Source organism: Amblyraja radiata, chromosome 3, assembly GCF_010909765.2.
Source record: "Amblyraja radiata isolate CabotCenter1 chromosome 3, sAmbRad1.1.pri, whole genome shotgun sequence".
NCBI classification, from domain to species: Eukaryota; Metazoa; Chordata; class Chondrichthyes; order Rajiformes; family Rajidae; genus Amblyraja; species Amblyraja radiata.
The window spans coordinates 92,768,347-92,784,906 of NC_045958.1; the positions used below are offsets into that span (position 1 = coordinate 92,768,347).

Sequence of the window (16,560 nt, forward strand, 5' to 3'; positions counted from 1 at the left end):
GGTTCTTCACGTATTCCCTCAACGTTACTCCTCATAAAATAACGATCAAACTTCAAACTGGTAAGTTCTCGTTTAATCTTACTATTGTTTTCTCTGGGGTGTCAGAGTAGAGGGGACCTGATAGAAGTTTATAAAATTATGAGAGGCATAGAAAAGGTAAACAGCCAGATCCTTTCCCCAGACTGGAAATGTCAAACACTAGAGGGCAGAGCTTAAGGTAAGAGGGGCAAAGATTAAACAAGATGTGCTGGGCAAGATTGGGCAAGTGGAATATGCTGCCAGGGGTGGTGGTGGAGGCAGATATGACAGTGTTGTTTACGAGGCTTTTGGGTAGGCACACGGATATGCAGGGTACGAAGAGATGTGGATCATGGGCAGGCAGAGGAGATTAGTTTAACAAAGCATCATGTTCAGCATGGACATTGTGGGCCAAAGGGCCAGATGCGGTGCTGTGATGTTCTATGATCTATAATAGTTCCCAACTATATAAAGTACTAGACCAAGTGGGACCCGTTGGGTCCCTGTCACATAGGAGGCCTGGTCCCCCAACGCAGCCCATTTCCCAACCCAATATTGCCCCACTAACCCATAGCCCCCATGAGAGGCGTGGTCCCCCAACTCAATCCGTTTCCGAATGTAAGATGCCAGCACTCCCCTGCCTCCACCATCAGTGGACTTTAAAAAAATCCCAATTGCACTTACCCTGCCTGCCGCAGCAGTTCCAATTGCAATAGCAATTTGCCCTCCCCCTCCTGTTGAAGTACTTGCTGTGATATCCCATTGAGGTGAAAAGTTCAGAGTGTTCCTGTCTTGCAACTTTGTATTGAAGTGTGTTGGAAGCTGGCAGGAAGAATTCTGACAGTAAAAATCATGTTAACTTTGGCTTTTTTAAAGCTTTAATCATCAATAACGTGAAATATAGCATCAAATATTAAGTGAACCTGATTACGGCGTGGAGGGCAAAAATGTGAGTCAGAATATGTAAAAATGTAAGCGCTGGCGCAAAGCATTTTGAAGAAAATACAAAACATACATACATACAACACACTTACAAGATGAAACTTTTATAGGTATACCAGACCAAGTGGGACCCGTTGGGTCCCTGTCACACGGGAGGCCTGGTCCCCACCAGAACTTGTTCCCCAACGCAATATTGCACCACTAACCCATAGCCCCCATGGGAGGCGTGGTCCCCCAACTCAACCCGTTCCCGAACGTAAGATTCCACCACTCCCCTGCCTCTCTCAGCAGTAGACTTAAAAAAATTCCAATTGCACTTCGCCTACCTTCCGCAGCAGTTCCAATTGCGATACCAATTTGCCCTCTCCCTCCTTTTAAAGCACTTGCTCTGATAACCCATTGAGGTGAAAAGTTCAGAGTGTTCCTGTATTGCAAATTTGTATCGAAGTGTGTTGGAAGCTGGAAGGAAGGATTTTAACAGTAAAATTCTAGTTAAAGTAGGCATTTTTAAAGCTTTAATCATCAATAACGTTAAATATCACTGGAAGCTCCTGGAAAAAGGCTCTCTGTGAGAAGCTGAGGTCACCATTGGCAACGTCCCATTGTGATGTCATTGTGGCACTCGGCAGCTTGAGAGCCCATTGTGATTGGTGCACTGTGAGTGGCATTGCTGGGGGCTGGGTTCATCAGCAGCCAGCATGTGTGGCACAGACCAGCAAACAGCACAGCATGTCATTTTCGACTGCACTGTCCTCCGCCCCCCTGGTGGAAGGGTAGATCTCCCGGCCCTCAACAACAGCACATTGAACTGGCTACAGCGCCTGGAGGGCGTTACATAACCTCTGCTGCCACAAATGTAAGAAGAATGTGGCATTGAATTGAATTGAATTGAATTGAATTGAATTGAATTGAATACCTTTATTTGTCATTCAGACCTTTCGGTCTGAACGAAATGCTGTTGCCTGCAGCCATACATGTAATAATAACAAAACACAATAAACACAAATTAACATCCACCACAGTGAGTTCACCAAACACCTCCTCACTGTGATGGAGGCAAAAGTCTTAGAGTTACTGTCTCTTCCCTCCTCTTCTCCCTCTGCGCCGAGGCGATACCCCACCGGGCGATGGCGGCCCGGGGGGTGGTCGAAGCTGCCCGCAGCTGTTGCAACGGGTGCTCCGGAAAACAGGCACCAGCCAGTGACCTGCGAGCTCCCGACATTGTCCTCCACCGGCCCGCGGCCGAGCCCAGGATCCAGGTCGCCGCCGCCTCAGCCGCCGTAGCACCGTCTCCGCTCCGCACCGGGCCGCCCACAAGGCAGCGTCTCAGCCCCGCACCGGGCTGCTCACACGGGAGCACCTTCCAGCCGGTAGCCGTGCCGGCCGCACAGGAGTGTCTCAGCTCCGCACCAGGCCGCTCGCTCGGGAGCGCCTTCCAGCCGGTAGCCGTGCCGGCCGCACAGGAGTGTCTCAGCTCCGCACCGTCCGCCCTCACCGGAGCGCCGAGTCGTGCCGCTACCCGGACGTCGCCACAGCTCGGAGACGGCCAGCCTCGCGTTGGTAAGTCTTGGCTGGCTCTACCTCCGGACCCTCGAGGTCGCAGGTTGGAGGCCGCCAGCTCCGCCATTAGGCCTCAGCGCAGACGGGGGAAGAGAAGGGGGATACGACAAAAAGTCGCATTCCCCCGAAGGGAGAGACAGAAAGCTCTGTTTCACCCTCCCCCCACACACATAACACCACCTAATAACCAAAAGAATTACTAAACTAGACAAAAAAAAACGACATAAAAAGTAAAAACAGACAGACTGCAGGCGAGCCGCAGCTGTATCACAGCGCCGCCACTTCCGGAGCCATTGAGTCATTATCACTGGAAGAAGTGGTTTTGGCTTTTTTTTAAACTTTAATCATGAATAAAGTGGAATATAGGATGAAATCTTAAGTGAACACTTAAGATTCCTGAGTACGGCGTGGACAGGAAAAATGTGAGTTTGAATATGTAAAAATTTAAGTGCTATCACTTAGCATTTTGAGGAAGATACAAAACATACACACACGCACACAAGATGAGTCGTTTAGTATATAGATAGATCTATGGCATTTAAGAGACCTTTGGATAGGCACATGGATAAGCAGGTAATGAAGGGATATGGGCTATGTGCGGGCAGTTAAGAGATGGTCTTGACTTCATGTTTGGCACAGACATTATGGGCTGAATGGCCTGCTCCTGTATTGTCCTGCTCTATGTTCTAATTGCCATCTCGATATAATGGTCACGAGTGACTAGTGGGGTACCACAAGATTCAGTGCTGGGACCCCAGCTATTTACAATATATATTAATAATTTGGACGAGGGAATTGAATGCAACATCTTCAAGTTTGCGGATGACACAAAGCTGGGGGGCAGTGTAAGCTGTGAGGAGGATGCTAGGAGGCTGCAAGGTGATGGATAGGCTGAGTGAGTGGGCAAATGCATGGCAGATGCAGTATAATGTGGATAAATGTGAGGTTATCCACTTTGGTGGCAAAAACAGGAAAGTATACTATTTTCTGAATGGTGGCCGATTAGGAAAAGGGGAGATGCAACGAGACCTGGGTGTCATGGTACACCAGTCATTGAAAGTAGGCATGCAGGTGCAGCAGGCAGTGAAGAAAGCAAATGGTATGTTAGCATTCATAGCAAAAGGATTTGAGTATAGGAGCAGGGAGGTTCTACTGCAGTTGTACAGGGTCTTGGTGAGACCACACCTGGAGTATTGCGTACAGTTTTGGTCTCCTAATCTGAGGAAAGACATTCTTGCCATAGAGGGAGTACAGAGAAGGTTCACCAGACTGATTCTTGGCATGTCAGTACTTTCTTATTAAGAAAGACTGGATAGACTCTGCTTGTACTCGCTAGAATTCAGAAGATTGATGGGGATCTTATAGAAACGTACAAAATTCTTAGGGGTTGGACAGGCTAGATGCAGGAAGATTGTTCCCGATGTTGGAGAAGTCCAGAACATGGGGTCACAGTTTAAGGATAAGGTGGAAATCTTTTAGGACCGAGATGAGAAAAACATTTTTCACACAGAGAGTGGTGAATCTCTGGAATTCTCTGCCACAGAAGGTAGCTAAGGCCAGTTCATTGGCTATATTTAAGAGGGAGTTAGATGTGGCCCTTGTGGCTAAAGTGATCAGGGGGTATGGAGAGAAGGCAGGTACAGGATACTGAGTTGGATGATCAGACATGATCATATTGAATGGCGGTGCAGGCTCGAAGGGCCGAAAGGCCTACTCCTGCACCTATTTTCTATGTTTCTATGAAAAGCAGGGTTACAGACAGCACCCGTTGTCGGAATCAAATCTGGGTCTCTGGCGCTGTAATGCAGCAACTCTACCGCTGCGCCACCATGCCGCCCAGAACTGTAATGTTAATGTCATGTTACAGTAATGTTTTCTGACCTGTAATATTAAAGACAGGTACTGTCAGGTACTATCACAACATTTAAAATACATTTTGACAGGCATATAGATAGGACAGGTTTAGCGCTCAGGGCAGGTGGGACTATTGTAGATGAGGCATGTTTGTCAGCCTGGACAAGTTGGGGCAAAGGGCCTGTTTCTGTGCTATATGACTATGGCTCATTGACTACATGGTGGGATAACCACATTATTCTTCTCCAGATTTCCCAGAGCTACTCAGCTCTGAAGCTTTTGTGGCCCAAAGGAGCAGATGTCCGGAGAATTGTATGTGCTGTGTCTTGTTCTGTGGCTCTGAAGATCTATGGCCATATGATGCAAGCGGACAACTCCACGGGAAGCATGCAAGGAGTTTCAGCCGACAAGGAGGTGACACAGTCTCTTTGTCTCTGTCTCCCTTTCATTCATCTCTTCCTCTCTCACTCATTCTTTCTGTAACTCCCCCTCTACCTCTCCCTCTCTTTCCTTTTCTCATCTCTCTCCCTCTCTCCCTCTCATTCATATCTCTCCCTCTCACTCAACTCCCTCTCACTCAACTCCCTCCCACTCAACTTCCTCTAACAACTTCCTCTCACTCATCTATCTTCCTCTCATATATCCCACTCTCACACTCACATCTTCCTTTCTCTCTCTCATCTCTCCTACCTGCCTGTCTCTCTCCCTCTCATTCGTCTCTACCCCTCTCACATATTCTCACTTCCTCTCTTATCTCTCTCCCTCTCATTCACCTTTCTCTGTCTCTCTCCCACTCTCTCTCCCACAAACACATAGACACAAACACACCCACCACTCACACGCATGCACGCACACCCACATCCCACTCACACACGTGCACACACACGCACACACACGCAAACACACACACCCCACTCACACACACGCGCACACACACGCACACCCCACTCATACACACACACGCACACACACAATCCCCACTCACACACACACACGCACCCCCCCTCACACACACACTCACACATACACACACATCCCACACGCACCCACACGCACCCCACTCACACACATACATGCATGCACACAAACACAAACCCCACTCACACACACACACCCCACTCACACACACACACACACACAAACACACACACACACACACACACACACACACACAAACACACACACACACACACACACACCACACACACACACCCGCTCGCTCGCTCTGGCCCCACACACACACACACACACACACACACACACACACACACACACACACACACACACACACAACCCACTCACACACAAATACATGCACACACGCACACGCACACACACACACCCCACTCACACACGCATGCACGCACACACACACACACACACACACTATGAATCCATGATGTTTCACCAGATTTTAGGAAGGAGGTGTCACTTGAGAGAGGATTTTATTGTTTTTTGAAGGTGGGGGGTTTATTGACCTGAAGGTTTTATTGAAGCTCAGTTCTTACACGCTGGTCCCGGCACATGTTTAAACAGGAGCAACCTGAGAAACTATCGGTGGAGGGAGCGACAGAGTTCTGCCGAGTGTACTGCCTTCACGTGGCTCTTCTCTGTAAACTACCCTTGGCACAAAGATCTCTCAAGAGCAATGCAAAGTGGGAAAAAAATGCTTTTCCATTCCTGTCACTGGTAAGTAAAGATGGTAGTGTCCAATGGGGAATGGGATCAGCCATTGACACAGCTGGCTCCTGTCAATTTACCCCACGACTGGAGTTCTGCTATACCCTAGAACTGGAAAAGCAAGGAACTACAGCTGCTTGCATCTACACTAGTCCCACCTCCCTGTGTCCTCCTTTGTGTCCTATGTATTAATCAGCATCTGCATCTGTTTCTACCCATTTGCCCTCAATTGGCCCATATTACCTAGGAGGTTTCCTATCCAACTTTTCCCCCACCCTAACAAATCTTTTTTTTCAAGTATTTGGGTGGCACAGTTGCGCAGCGGCAGAGTTTCTGCCTTACAAGTGCCAGAGACCTCGGTTCAATCCTGACCATATGTATGGAATTTGTGCGTTCTCCCTGTGACCGCGTGGGTGTGCTCCGGTTTCCTCCCACACTCTAAAGACGTGCCGGTTTGTCGGTTAATTGGTTTCTGTAAATTGTTAATTGTCCCTAGTGTGTGGGATAGATCTAGTGCAGGGGGTGATCAATCGTCAGCGCCGACTCGGTGGGCCGAGGAGCCAGTTTCCGCACTTTGTCTCTAAAGTAAAGTCTATTTATGCATGATAGACACAAAGTGCTGGAGTAACTCAGCGGTTCAGGCTGCATCTGAGGATAAAAAGTATGGGTGGCGTTTTAGGCTGGGACTTCCTTATTCAATTTTCCCTTTGGAAGCGGCATTTGATTCCTCCACCACCTTCCTTGCATGCACAACATTCCAGATCCAAGCGAGTGTCGGGATTTCTCCTTTCTGCCCATAGAGGAGCATGACGGAATTCCTGGTCTTGAGGAAGCTGGCTTTTGCCCAGCACGGGGCGGCTGACATGACGTACTTGACTGACATGAACGATCAACAACTCTTCAGAAGTGTAGCCACGATCTGCTCTGAAAGGCCAGGTACATTTGCGTTTGAGTTGAGTTTAGTTTATTGTCATGTGCACCGAGGTACAGTGAAAAGCTTTTGCCGCGTGCTAACCAGTCAGCGGAAAGACAATACGGAATTACAATCACGCCATCTACAGTGTACAGATATATGATAAAGCGAATAACGTAAATAACTTTGGTGCAAGAAAAAGCCAATAAAGTCCGATCAAAGATAGTCCAAGGGTCGCCAAGGCAGTAGACATTAGCTCAGGACTGCTCTCTGGTTGTTGATAGGATGGTACAATCAGTTGCCTGATTACAACTGAATATCGAGGAGTGTGTTTAAACACTTCTGTACCTCTTGCCCGATGGGAGAGCGGAGAAGATGGAGTGACCGGGGTGAGACTCATCCTTGATTATGCTGGTGGCTTTGCCGAGGCAGCATGAGGTATAACTGGAGTCAATAGAAGGGAGGTTGGTTTGCGTGATGGTCTGGTCCTGATTCTCAGCAATTTCTTGCGGTCTTGGTTGGAGCTGTTCCCGAACCATGTTGTGATGCAACCTGATAAAATGCTTTCCACGGTGCATCTGTAGAAGTTGGTGACCCAACATACAGACGGGTTGCATCACAGCTTGGCTTGAGAACAGTTTTTCCCAAAACCGCAAAATATTTAATGATCAGCGGTCAATGGTTCAATGGTATTTTAGTGTTACACGTGCAAACGCTGTGTGAAATTCTTATTTTACACACAGTCTAGTAAAAATTTGCCATACCTAAGCACAATCCCCAATTAGCAAAGTTTAGTTTAGTTTATTGTTAGGTGTACAGTGAAAAGTTTTTTGTTGCTTGCTATCCGGTCAGCAAAAATACTATACATGATTACATTCAAGCCATTCACAGTGAACATATACAGGATAAAGGGAATAACATTCAGTGCAAGATAAAGTTCAGTAAAGTCCGATTAAAGATAGTCCAAGGGTCTCCAATGAGGTTGACGGCAGGTCAGGAATGCCCTCTAGTTGGTGATTGTTATTACTCATAGCTAACGTACAGTAATAAACAACAAAAAAGTTCAATACTTAAAAAAAACACAGAAGCCTTAGGTCACTTGTGCAACTAAGAGAGTTTGTAGTTTGTAGTTTAGTTGGTGTTTCAAGAGCTGAATGGTTGTTGTGAAGAAGCTGCTCCTGAACCTGGTGTTCACAGTTTCAGACCCCTGTGCCTTCTTCCCGATGGCAGGGATGGAATGTGAGCATGGTCAGGGTGGTGTGAGTCCTTGATGATGCTGGCTGCCTTTTTGAGGCAGTGCCTCCAATAGATCCCTTCAATGGTGGGGAGGTCAGTATCCATGATGGACCGGGCAGTGTTCAAACTCTCTGTAATTTCCTTCGTTCCTGGGGCGTTCGAGTTGCTGAAGCAGTTCACGATGAAACTATGGCGCTGGAGAGGGGGGGGGGGGGGGGGTGCGGTACAAAGCAGAAATCGGGTGCTGGATGGTGGGTCCGGATATCGGGAATGGGGATGAGGCCGGTGCTAGTGCAGTGAACCTCGAACGTTGTGACATCTGTTGTTTGTACAGGATCGGAGGTCCGATTGGGGAGGGAGATCGGGAGTGAATACCGAGACATCTGGGAAGCAGTGGCCAGGATTTCTCCAGCTCTGGATGTTGGATCTACTTTCCCCGTGACGTGCTCTCCTGACCTACTTCGGATGCCCACTGTCTCCACACCATCAGGTAACTCCAATACACCGTAGGGCAAAAAGGGGCCAGGAGGTAGCTCTGACGGGTAGCATATAGACAATCCCAAAAAATTTTACAAATACATAAGGGGGAAAAGGGTAACTAGAGAGAGTGGGACCTCTCAGGAATCAAAGTGGTCACCTCTCCGTGAAGCCACAGGAGATGGGAAAGGTCCTACATAAGCATTTCTCCTCTGTATTTACCGAGGAGAAAGACAGTAGGATGGAAGAAATTGGAGCTGTCAATCAAAGTGTCTTGAAGCAGTCAGGGTTACTGTCGAAGTACTGAAGGTACTGTCATGTTTGAAGGTAAACAAATCTCCAGGGCCTGATCTGATATATCCAAGGATATTGTGTGAAACTAGAGAGGAAATTGTGGGATCCCTGGTTGAAATTTACGAGTCGTCCTTAAATACAGGAGAAGTGCCGGTAGACTGGAGGGTGGCAAACGTTGTACCTCTTTTCAAGAAGGGCTGCAGGGAAAATGCTGGGAACTATAGGCTGGTGAGCTTAACATCTGTAGTTTGTAAGTTACTGGAGAGTATTCCGAGGGATAGGATATACAGGTGTTTGGATGGGCAAGGGCTGATTAGGGATAGTCAGCATGGTTTTGTATGTGGGGGGTCGTGTCTGGAGAAAGTCAATGTTCATACCGCTGGGGTGTAAACTACCCAAGCAAAATATGAGGCGCTGCTCCTCCAATCTACGGTGGGCCTCACTCTGGCCATGGAGGAGGCCCAGGACAGAATGGTCAGATTTGGAATGGGAGGGGGAGTTGAAGTGCTGAGCCACCGGGAGATCAGGTTGGTTATTGCGAACTGAGCTGAGGTGTTGGGCGAAGCGATCGCCAAACCTACGCTTGCTCTCACCGATGTAGAGCAGCTGACACCTAGAGCAGCGGATGCAATAGATGAGGTTGGAGGAGGTGCCGGTGAACCTCTGCCGCACCTGGAAAGACTGCTAGGGTCCTTGGATTGTGTCGAGGGGGGAGGTAAAGCAACAAGTGTAGCATTTCCTGCAGTGCCAAGGGAAAGTGCCAGGAGAGGGGGTGGTTTGGGTGGGAAGGGATGAATTGACTAGGGAGTTATAGAGGGAGCGGTCTCTGCGGAAAGCCGAAAGGGGAGGAGATGGGAAGATGTGGCCAGTGGTGGGATCCTGTTGGAGGTGGCGAAAAGGTTGGAGAATTATCTGTTGTATGTGACGGCTGGTAGGGTGGAAGATGGGGACAAGGGGGACTCTGTCCTTGTTCCGAGTGGGGGGATGGTGAGTGAGAGCAGAATTACGGGGTAGAGAAGAGACGCTGGTGAGAGCCTCATCTATAGTAGAAGAGGGGAACACCCATTCCCTAAAGAATGAGTCTTCCCGTGCTTACCTGCCGTTAGCGAATCTTCCCCAGTACCTGCCGTTCGCGTTACAAGGCGGTAAGAGACGTCCCCGAGCTCCAACGTACCCGCTACGTTCATTGTCCGTGCTTACCACGAGTTTGATTTTTTTTAAACTCGGGAGAGCTATTGGAATGAACTCGTACCGTGGGACAGGGCTATTACTCCAGCTCCAGGGATTGATTCTGCAAGGCGGCGACCGGACAGCAATGGCGGCCAGATCTCCCACAATGCAAAGGGAGGGAGAAAGTGCCTGGCGCCGACCAGTGCAGGGCGGCCGATGATATGCTGGCTGCGGATGTGCGCATGTGCAGGGGGAGGATGTGCTGGCTGTGGCAGTGCGCATGTGCAAGGCGGACGACCGTGCCTGCGGATGAGGAGCGGCCGGAGAGAGGAGACTCGGCGGCCCGGACATGGAGGGGGGGCAGAGACGGAGAGTGACAGAGAGAGAGAGATAGAGAGGGGGGCCAAGCCAGGCAAAATGACACGGCATTTATGTTGACCTGCGGGACTTTAGGTGGCCATTGGCAACCGGGCAACCGTTAATTTCGAGCCTTGCTCCAACCTTTGTGTAAACAAAAATGCCCCTCGGGTTCCTGTTAAATCTCTCCCCCCTCACCTTAAACCTACAGTATGTCGTCTGGTTCTTGAGAGCCCTACTGTGGGTAAAAGACTGCATTTACTCGATCTATTCCTCTAATGATCTTATACACGGTGTAGCACGGGGACAGACCCTTCAGCCCACAATGTCCATGCTGAACATGATGCCAGGTTAAACTAATCTGTTCTGCCTTCATGTGATGCATATGCCTCTATTCCCTGCACATACATGTACCTGTCTAAAAGTCTCTTAAATGCCACTATGATATCTGCCTCCACCACCACCTGGCAATGCGTTCCAGGCATGCATGACTCACTGTGTAAAGAAACTCTTTGTCACGTATTTCTCTGCGCATCGATCTCTAATTCTACACTTGCTTTGCACAGGCCACCAAGAGCAGCCAATTCCCCCCATTGGTTTAATACCAGTGAGCTCGGAAGTCGTGGAAGAATATCTCGGGGAAATGCTAAACCAAGTGAACCAGCTTCACAGGTGTGTATATAAAAGAGCACCGGCTGCCTTGACCTGCATCTGTGTTCGAATCTTTATCCTGTATCTGTACCCTTTATCCTTCATCTGCATACGTTATCCTGTATCTGTACCCTTTATCCTTCATTTGCATACGTTATCCTGTATCTGTACCCTGTATCTGTACCCTTTATCTGTACTCTTTATAGAAACATAGAAAATAGGTGCAGGAGTAGGCCATCGGCCTTTCGAGACAGCACCGCCATTCAATATGATCATGGCTGATCATCCAAAATCAGTACCCCGTTCCTGCTTTCTCCCCATATCCCTTGATTCCTTTAGCCCTAATAGCTAAATCTAACTCTCTCTTGAAAACATCCAGTGGATTGGCCTACACTGCCTTCTGTGTCAGAGAATTCCACAGATTCACAACTCGCTGGGTGAAACATTTTTCCTCATCTCAATCCTAAAGGACCTGCCCCTTCTTCTTAAATTGTGACCCCTGATTCTGGACTCACCCAGCATGGGGAACATCTTCCCTGCATCTTGCCTGTCCATATATGTTTCTATAAGATTCCCTCTCATCCTTCTAAATTCCAGTGAATACAAGCCCAATCGATCCATTCTTTCATATTATGCCAATCACGCCATCCCGGGAATTAACCGTTGAACCTATGTTGCACTCCTTTATCTGTACCCTTTATCCTTTTACTGTATCCTTTATCATTGATCTGTAGCTTTATCTCTACCCTTTGTACTTTATCTGTACCCTCTATTCTTTATCTGTGCACTGTGAACGGCTAGATTGTGTATTCTTTGACTGGATAGCACACAAACAAAAGCTTTTCACTGTACCTCGGTACACGTGACAATGATAAACTAAACTAAATCTGCTCCTGTTTCTTAGCGAGGATCCCACCGTCACATCACTGCAGAGGCTCAGAGAGTTTGAAGATTTGTTACACTGGCATTCGAGCAAGCCCTTGGTTGTATCCTTTCAAGAGCGGATGAGGCAACTTTCCACAGGTAAAACATTCCGCTGATGAGAATATTTAAATCTACACGGCTACACAGAAATCATACCACAGTAACAAGCCACTCTGCCACTCCATGGAATAACGGCGAGGACTTTATGCCTTTGAGCACAGGAAGTTGGGGGTGATCCTATGGAGGTGTAAAACACAATGAGGGGGACCAGATTAGTTTAGTTTAGTTAAATTTATTGTCATCTGTACCGAGGAACAGTGAAAAGCTTTTTCATCTCAGTGGAAAAACTATACATGATTACAATCGAGCCATCCACAGTGTACAGGGTAAAGGGAATAACGTTTAGTGCAAAATAAAGTCTAGTAAAGTCCAACTAAAGATAGTCCGAGGGTCTCCAATGAGGTAGATAGTACCTTAGGACCGCTCTCTAGTTTTGATAGAGTGGTCAGTTGCCTGATAGCAACTGGGAATAAACTGTCCCTGAATCTGGAGGTGTGCGTTTTCACACTTCTGTACCTCTTGCCTGATGGGATAGGAGAGAAGAGGGTGAGTGGCCTTTGATTATGCTGGTAGCTTTGCCGTTGCAGAGTGAGGTGCAAAATGGGTCAATGGAAGGGAGGTTGATTTGTGTGATGGTCTGGTCTGGGCTGAGCATAATTCTCTGCAATTTCCTGTGGTCTTGTATGGAGCTGTCCCCAAACCATGCAGTGATGCATCCTGATAAAATCCTTTCCCAGATAGGGTGAACGCACAGAGTCTTTGACCAAAGGTTGGGAATCGAGAATTAGAGGAGATAGATTTAAGGTGAGAGGGGCAAGATTTATTTGGAACCCGACGGACAACTTTTTCACTCATCGATGATGGGTATAAACGAGCTGACAGAGGCTGTAGCAGGTACATGGATAGAAAAGTATTTAGAGGGATATGGGCCAAACGCGAGCTTAGTTGGGACATCTTGGTCGGCATGGATGAGTTGGGCTGAAGGTCCTGTTTTGGTGCTGTATGACTATGAGTAGCTCATCAATTCCCAGCAGTGCAATCATAGAACTGTACAGCACAGGAACTGGCCCTTCGGCCCACAATGTCTGTGCTGATCATGTTGCTCAGTTAGATGAATCTCCTTTGCCTGCACATGATCCATATCCCTTCATTCCCTGCATATCCATGTGTCTATCTAAAAGCCTTTTAAATGCCACTGTAGTGTTTGTTTGCGCCACCACCTCTGGCAATGCGTTCCAGACCCCCATCACACTCTGTGTATATAAAATACTGTCTAGCACATCTATATAACTATTAAAAGTCTGATCTTGTATGTGGATTTGTGTGTGTGTGTGTGTGTGTGTGTTTGTGTGTGATCACATATTCGCCAAAAATCTACGCAGTAACGATAACATTTTTGCATACTCCAGCAGACATTTTTCCGTAGAGTCCAAAATCTACTAATCTGAAAATCTAATGCATTATTTCTCGACTTATTACTGAAAATGTTTAAAAATATGACAAAATGAATTTTAAAATGACTGCCTTTTTCTGATGACGTCACAATGGGTCTGCTCCGTGCGCTGTGTTTCATGCGCTGCGAGTGACATCACCCCCCCGCCCCCCCCCCCCCCCCCCCCCGGTTATTCAAAAGACGCAGAAAGAACGAGCAAGTCGGGCCCTGTATTGTGGTCTCTCTCTCTTGGGTCTCTTTCATGGGTCGATGCCCGCCTCTGTGTTCCTCTCTGTGCCTCTGCCCTCTCTATGCCCCTGCCTTCTCTGTGCCTCTGCCCTTTCTGTGCCTCTGCTCTGCTCTCTCTCTACTCCCCTCCCTCTCTAGCCGTGCCTGCGAGTTGGGGGCTATGCGTGAATGGATAAGGCGGGGGACGTGATAAAAGGAGCGAATTAATAATATTCATATAATATCAAGGGGGGTGGTTAGTGTGTGTGTGACGCAGCAGGTGCCCCCCCCCCTCCAACCGCGTGTTGAGACGGGACCCAACGGGTCCCACTTGGTCTAGTCTCCTTTAAAATTTGCCCCCCTCACCTTAAAGCCAACCCTCTGGTCTTTGATATTTCCACCTGGGGGAAAAATGTTTGACTGTCTTCCCTAACTATGCCTTTCATACTTTTATCAGGTTTTCTATCAATCTTTGACACTACAGAAAACATTTAAAAGACATTTGGATAGGTGCAAGTATAGACAAGATTTAGAGGGATATAGGCCAATGTGTGCAGATGGGACGAGCGTAGATGGGGTATCTTGGCTGGCATGAGTAAGTTGGGCCGAAGGGTGTGTTTCCATGATGTATGACTCACTAGAACAATACAAGTCTGTCCAGCTTCAAGTAGCCTTTGCTTTCCCTCTCTCTCCATCCCTTCCCCCTTCCCAGTTCTCCGACCAGTCTTACTGTCTCTGACAACATTTTATCTCTGTAGTGTCCACTTCCCTGACATCAGTCTGAAGAAGGGTCTCGACTCGAAAAGTCACCTGTTTTCTCCAGAGATGCTGCCTGATCCACTGAGTTACTCCAGCATTTTGTCTCTAAAACTCTAAGCTTCATCTATGCCAATGTGTGTTTGTCTGTCACAATTGAAAGGACTGATATTTTTCACTTCATCCACAGATCCAGATTACAATACCACTTAAAACTTCTCCTGCTCTCTCCCCCAGAACGTCACCCATTCCTTCTCTCCAGAGATGCTGCTTATCCCGCTGAGTTTCTCCAGAGATGCTGCTTATCCCGCTGAGTTACTCCAGCATTTTGTGTCCATCTTCAAGTCTGTCCAGCTTTGTCCAAATCTATCAGTCCATCAGCCTCTCCATTCCATTAGCCCTGAAGCTTCTATCCTTTCTCACAAGCCCATCGACTTCCCCTTGCAACCTATACCAGGGAATAACTTACAGAAGTCTTTGGAATGTGGAAAGAAACTAGAGCACCAGGAGGAACCCCACGCCGCCTCAAGTAAAGACACAAAGTGGTGGAGTAACTCAGCAAGTCAGGCAGCATCTCGAGAGAACATGGATAGGTGACTTTTTGGATCGGGACCCTTCTTCAGACTGAAGACCGATCCAAAACATCACCTATCCACGTTCTCCAGAGATCCTTCCCGACCCCCTGAGTCACTGTCACTTTGTGTATTTTTTTTGTAAATCAGCATCTGCAGTTCCTTGTGCACTAATTTTAGCATGACAGGTAGATTGTTCAGACAAAACACAAACAGCGCCCATGGTCAGGATCGAATCCGCATTGCTGGAGCTGTGGGATAGCAGCTTTAACATAAGACCATAAGATAGGAGCAGAATAGGTCACTCGACCCATCAAGAATACTTCGTTAATCTATCACGCCTTATCTATTTTTCCCCTCTCAATCCCATTCTCCTGCCTTCTCCCAGTTATCTTTGACACCATTACTAATCAAGAATATGTCAATCTCCGCTTTAAAAATACCCAATGACCTGACCTCCACAGCCGTCTGTGGCAATAAATCCCACAGATTCACCACTCTTTGACTAAAGAAATTCAATCTCATGAGTCATCTCCATTCTAAAGGTATATATTTTTATTCTGCAGCTGTGCCCTCTGGTTTTATATTCTCATATTACCCCAAAAGGGTTAAGGGATATAGGAATAAATCTTCATGCATGGATACAACCTTGATCTTTTGGAAGCTGAAGCAAGTTCAAGACCCAGTATGGGCTCCTCCTGCATCTATTTCTTGGTGTCTAACCGGGCAACCCTGGTGTGGTGTGGTACTTTGTCTGTCATGCACTGAAGTACAGTTCAGTACTGGTATCACTATACATAAACACTTAGATACATGTGAGATAAGCATCTCAGATACAGTGTAAATATATAGCAGTAGTACACTGAGACGGTGTACAGAGTCACCAGTTTGGCGTATTTTCAAGTCCCAGTTGGTATAAGTGCAGGGTTCTTGACCTGAAAATGAAGTCTGTTGCCCTGGTTTGTTGACATCTCAATCACCACAGAGTGAATTCAGCATATCAATCAGGAAGGGCGGCACGGTGGTGCAGCTGTTGAGTTGCTGCCTTACGGCGCCATAGACCCGGGATCGACCCTGATTATGGGTGCTGTCTGTACGGAATTTGTACATTTTCAGTGTGACTGCATGGGATTTTCTCTGGGTGCTCCGGTTGCCTCCCACATTCCAAAGACGTGCAGGTTTGTAAGTTATTTGGCTTCTGTAAATTGTCCCTAGAGTATAGAATAGAACTAGCGTACGGGGTGATCGTTGGTCGGCACGGACTTGGTGGGTCGAAGGGCCTGTTTCTACGCTGTATCGCTAAAACTAAAACAAAACTAAAACTTACTTTGTCTCCTCCCTATAATGAGGCCACAGGTAACTGGAGGAATAGTACCTCATATTCCTCTTGGGTAGCTCACAACCCAATGGTATGAATACTGAAGTCTCAAATTTTA

General features: G+C 47.5%; 1 protein-coding gene across 1 annotated transcript in view; it reads left to right on the top strand.

Moving 5' to 3' along the window:
* LOC116971289 (probable ATP-dependent RNA helicase DDX60) overlaps positions 1-16,560 on the top strand; it is a 135,092-nt gene that overhangs the window by 38,019 nt on the left and 80,513 nt on the right. The window contains exons 6-11 of the mRNA XM_033018330.1: positions 4,624-4,788; positions 5,911-6,063; positions 6,855-6,990; positions 8,538-8,693; positions 11,068-11,173; positions 12,057-12,175. Of these exons, the coding sequence (XP_032874221.1) occupies positions 4,624-4,788; positions 5,911-6,063; positions 6,855-6,990; positions 8,538-8,693; positions 11,068-11,173; positions 12,057-12,175 (835 nt within the window). The remainder of the gene's footprint in view (positions 1-4,623; positions 4,789-5,910; positions 6,064-6,854; positions 6,991-8,537; positions 8,694-11,067; positions 11,174-12,056; positions 12,176-16,560) is intronic.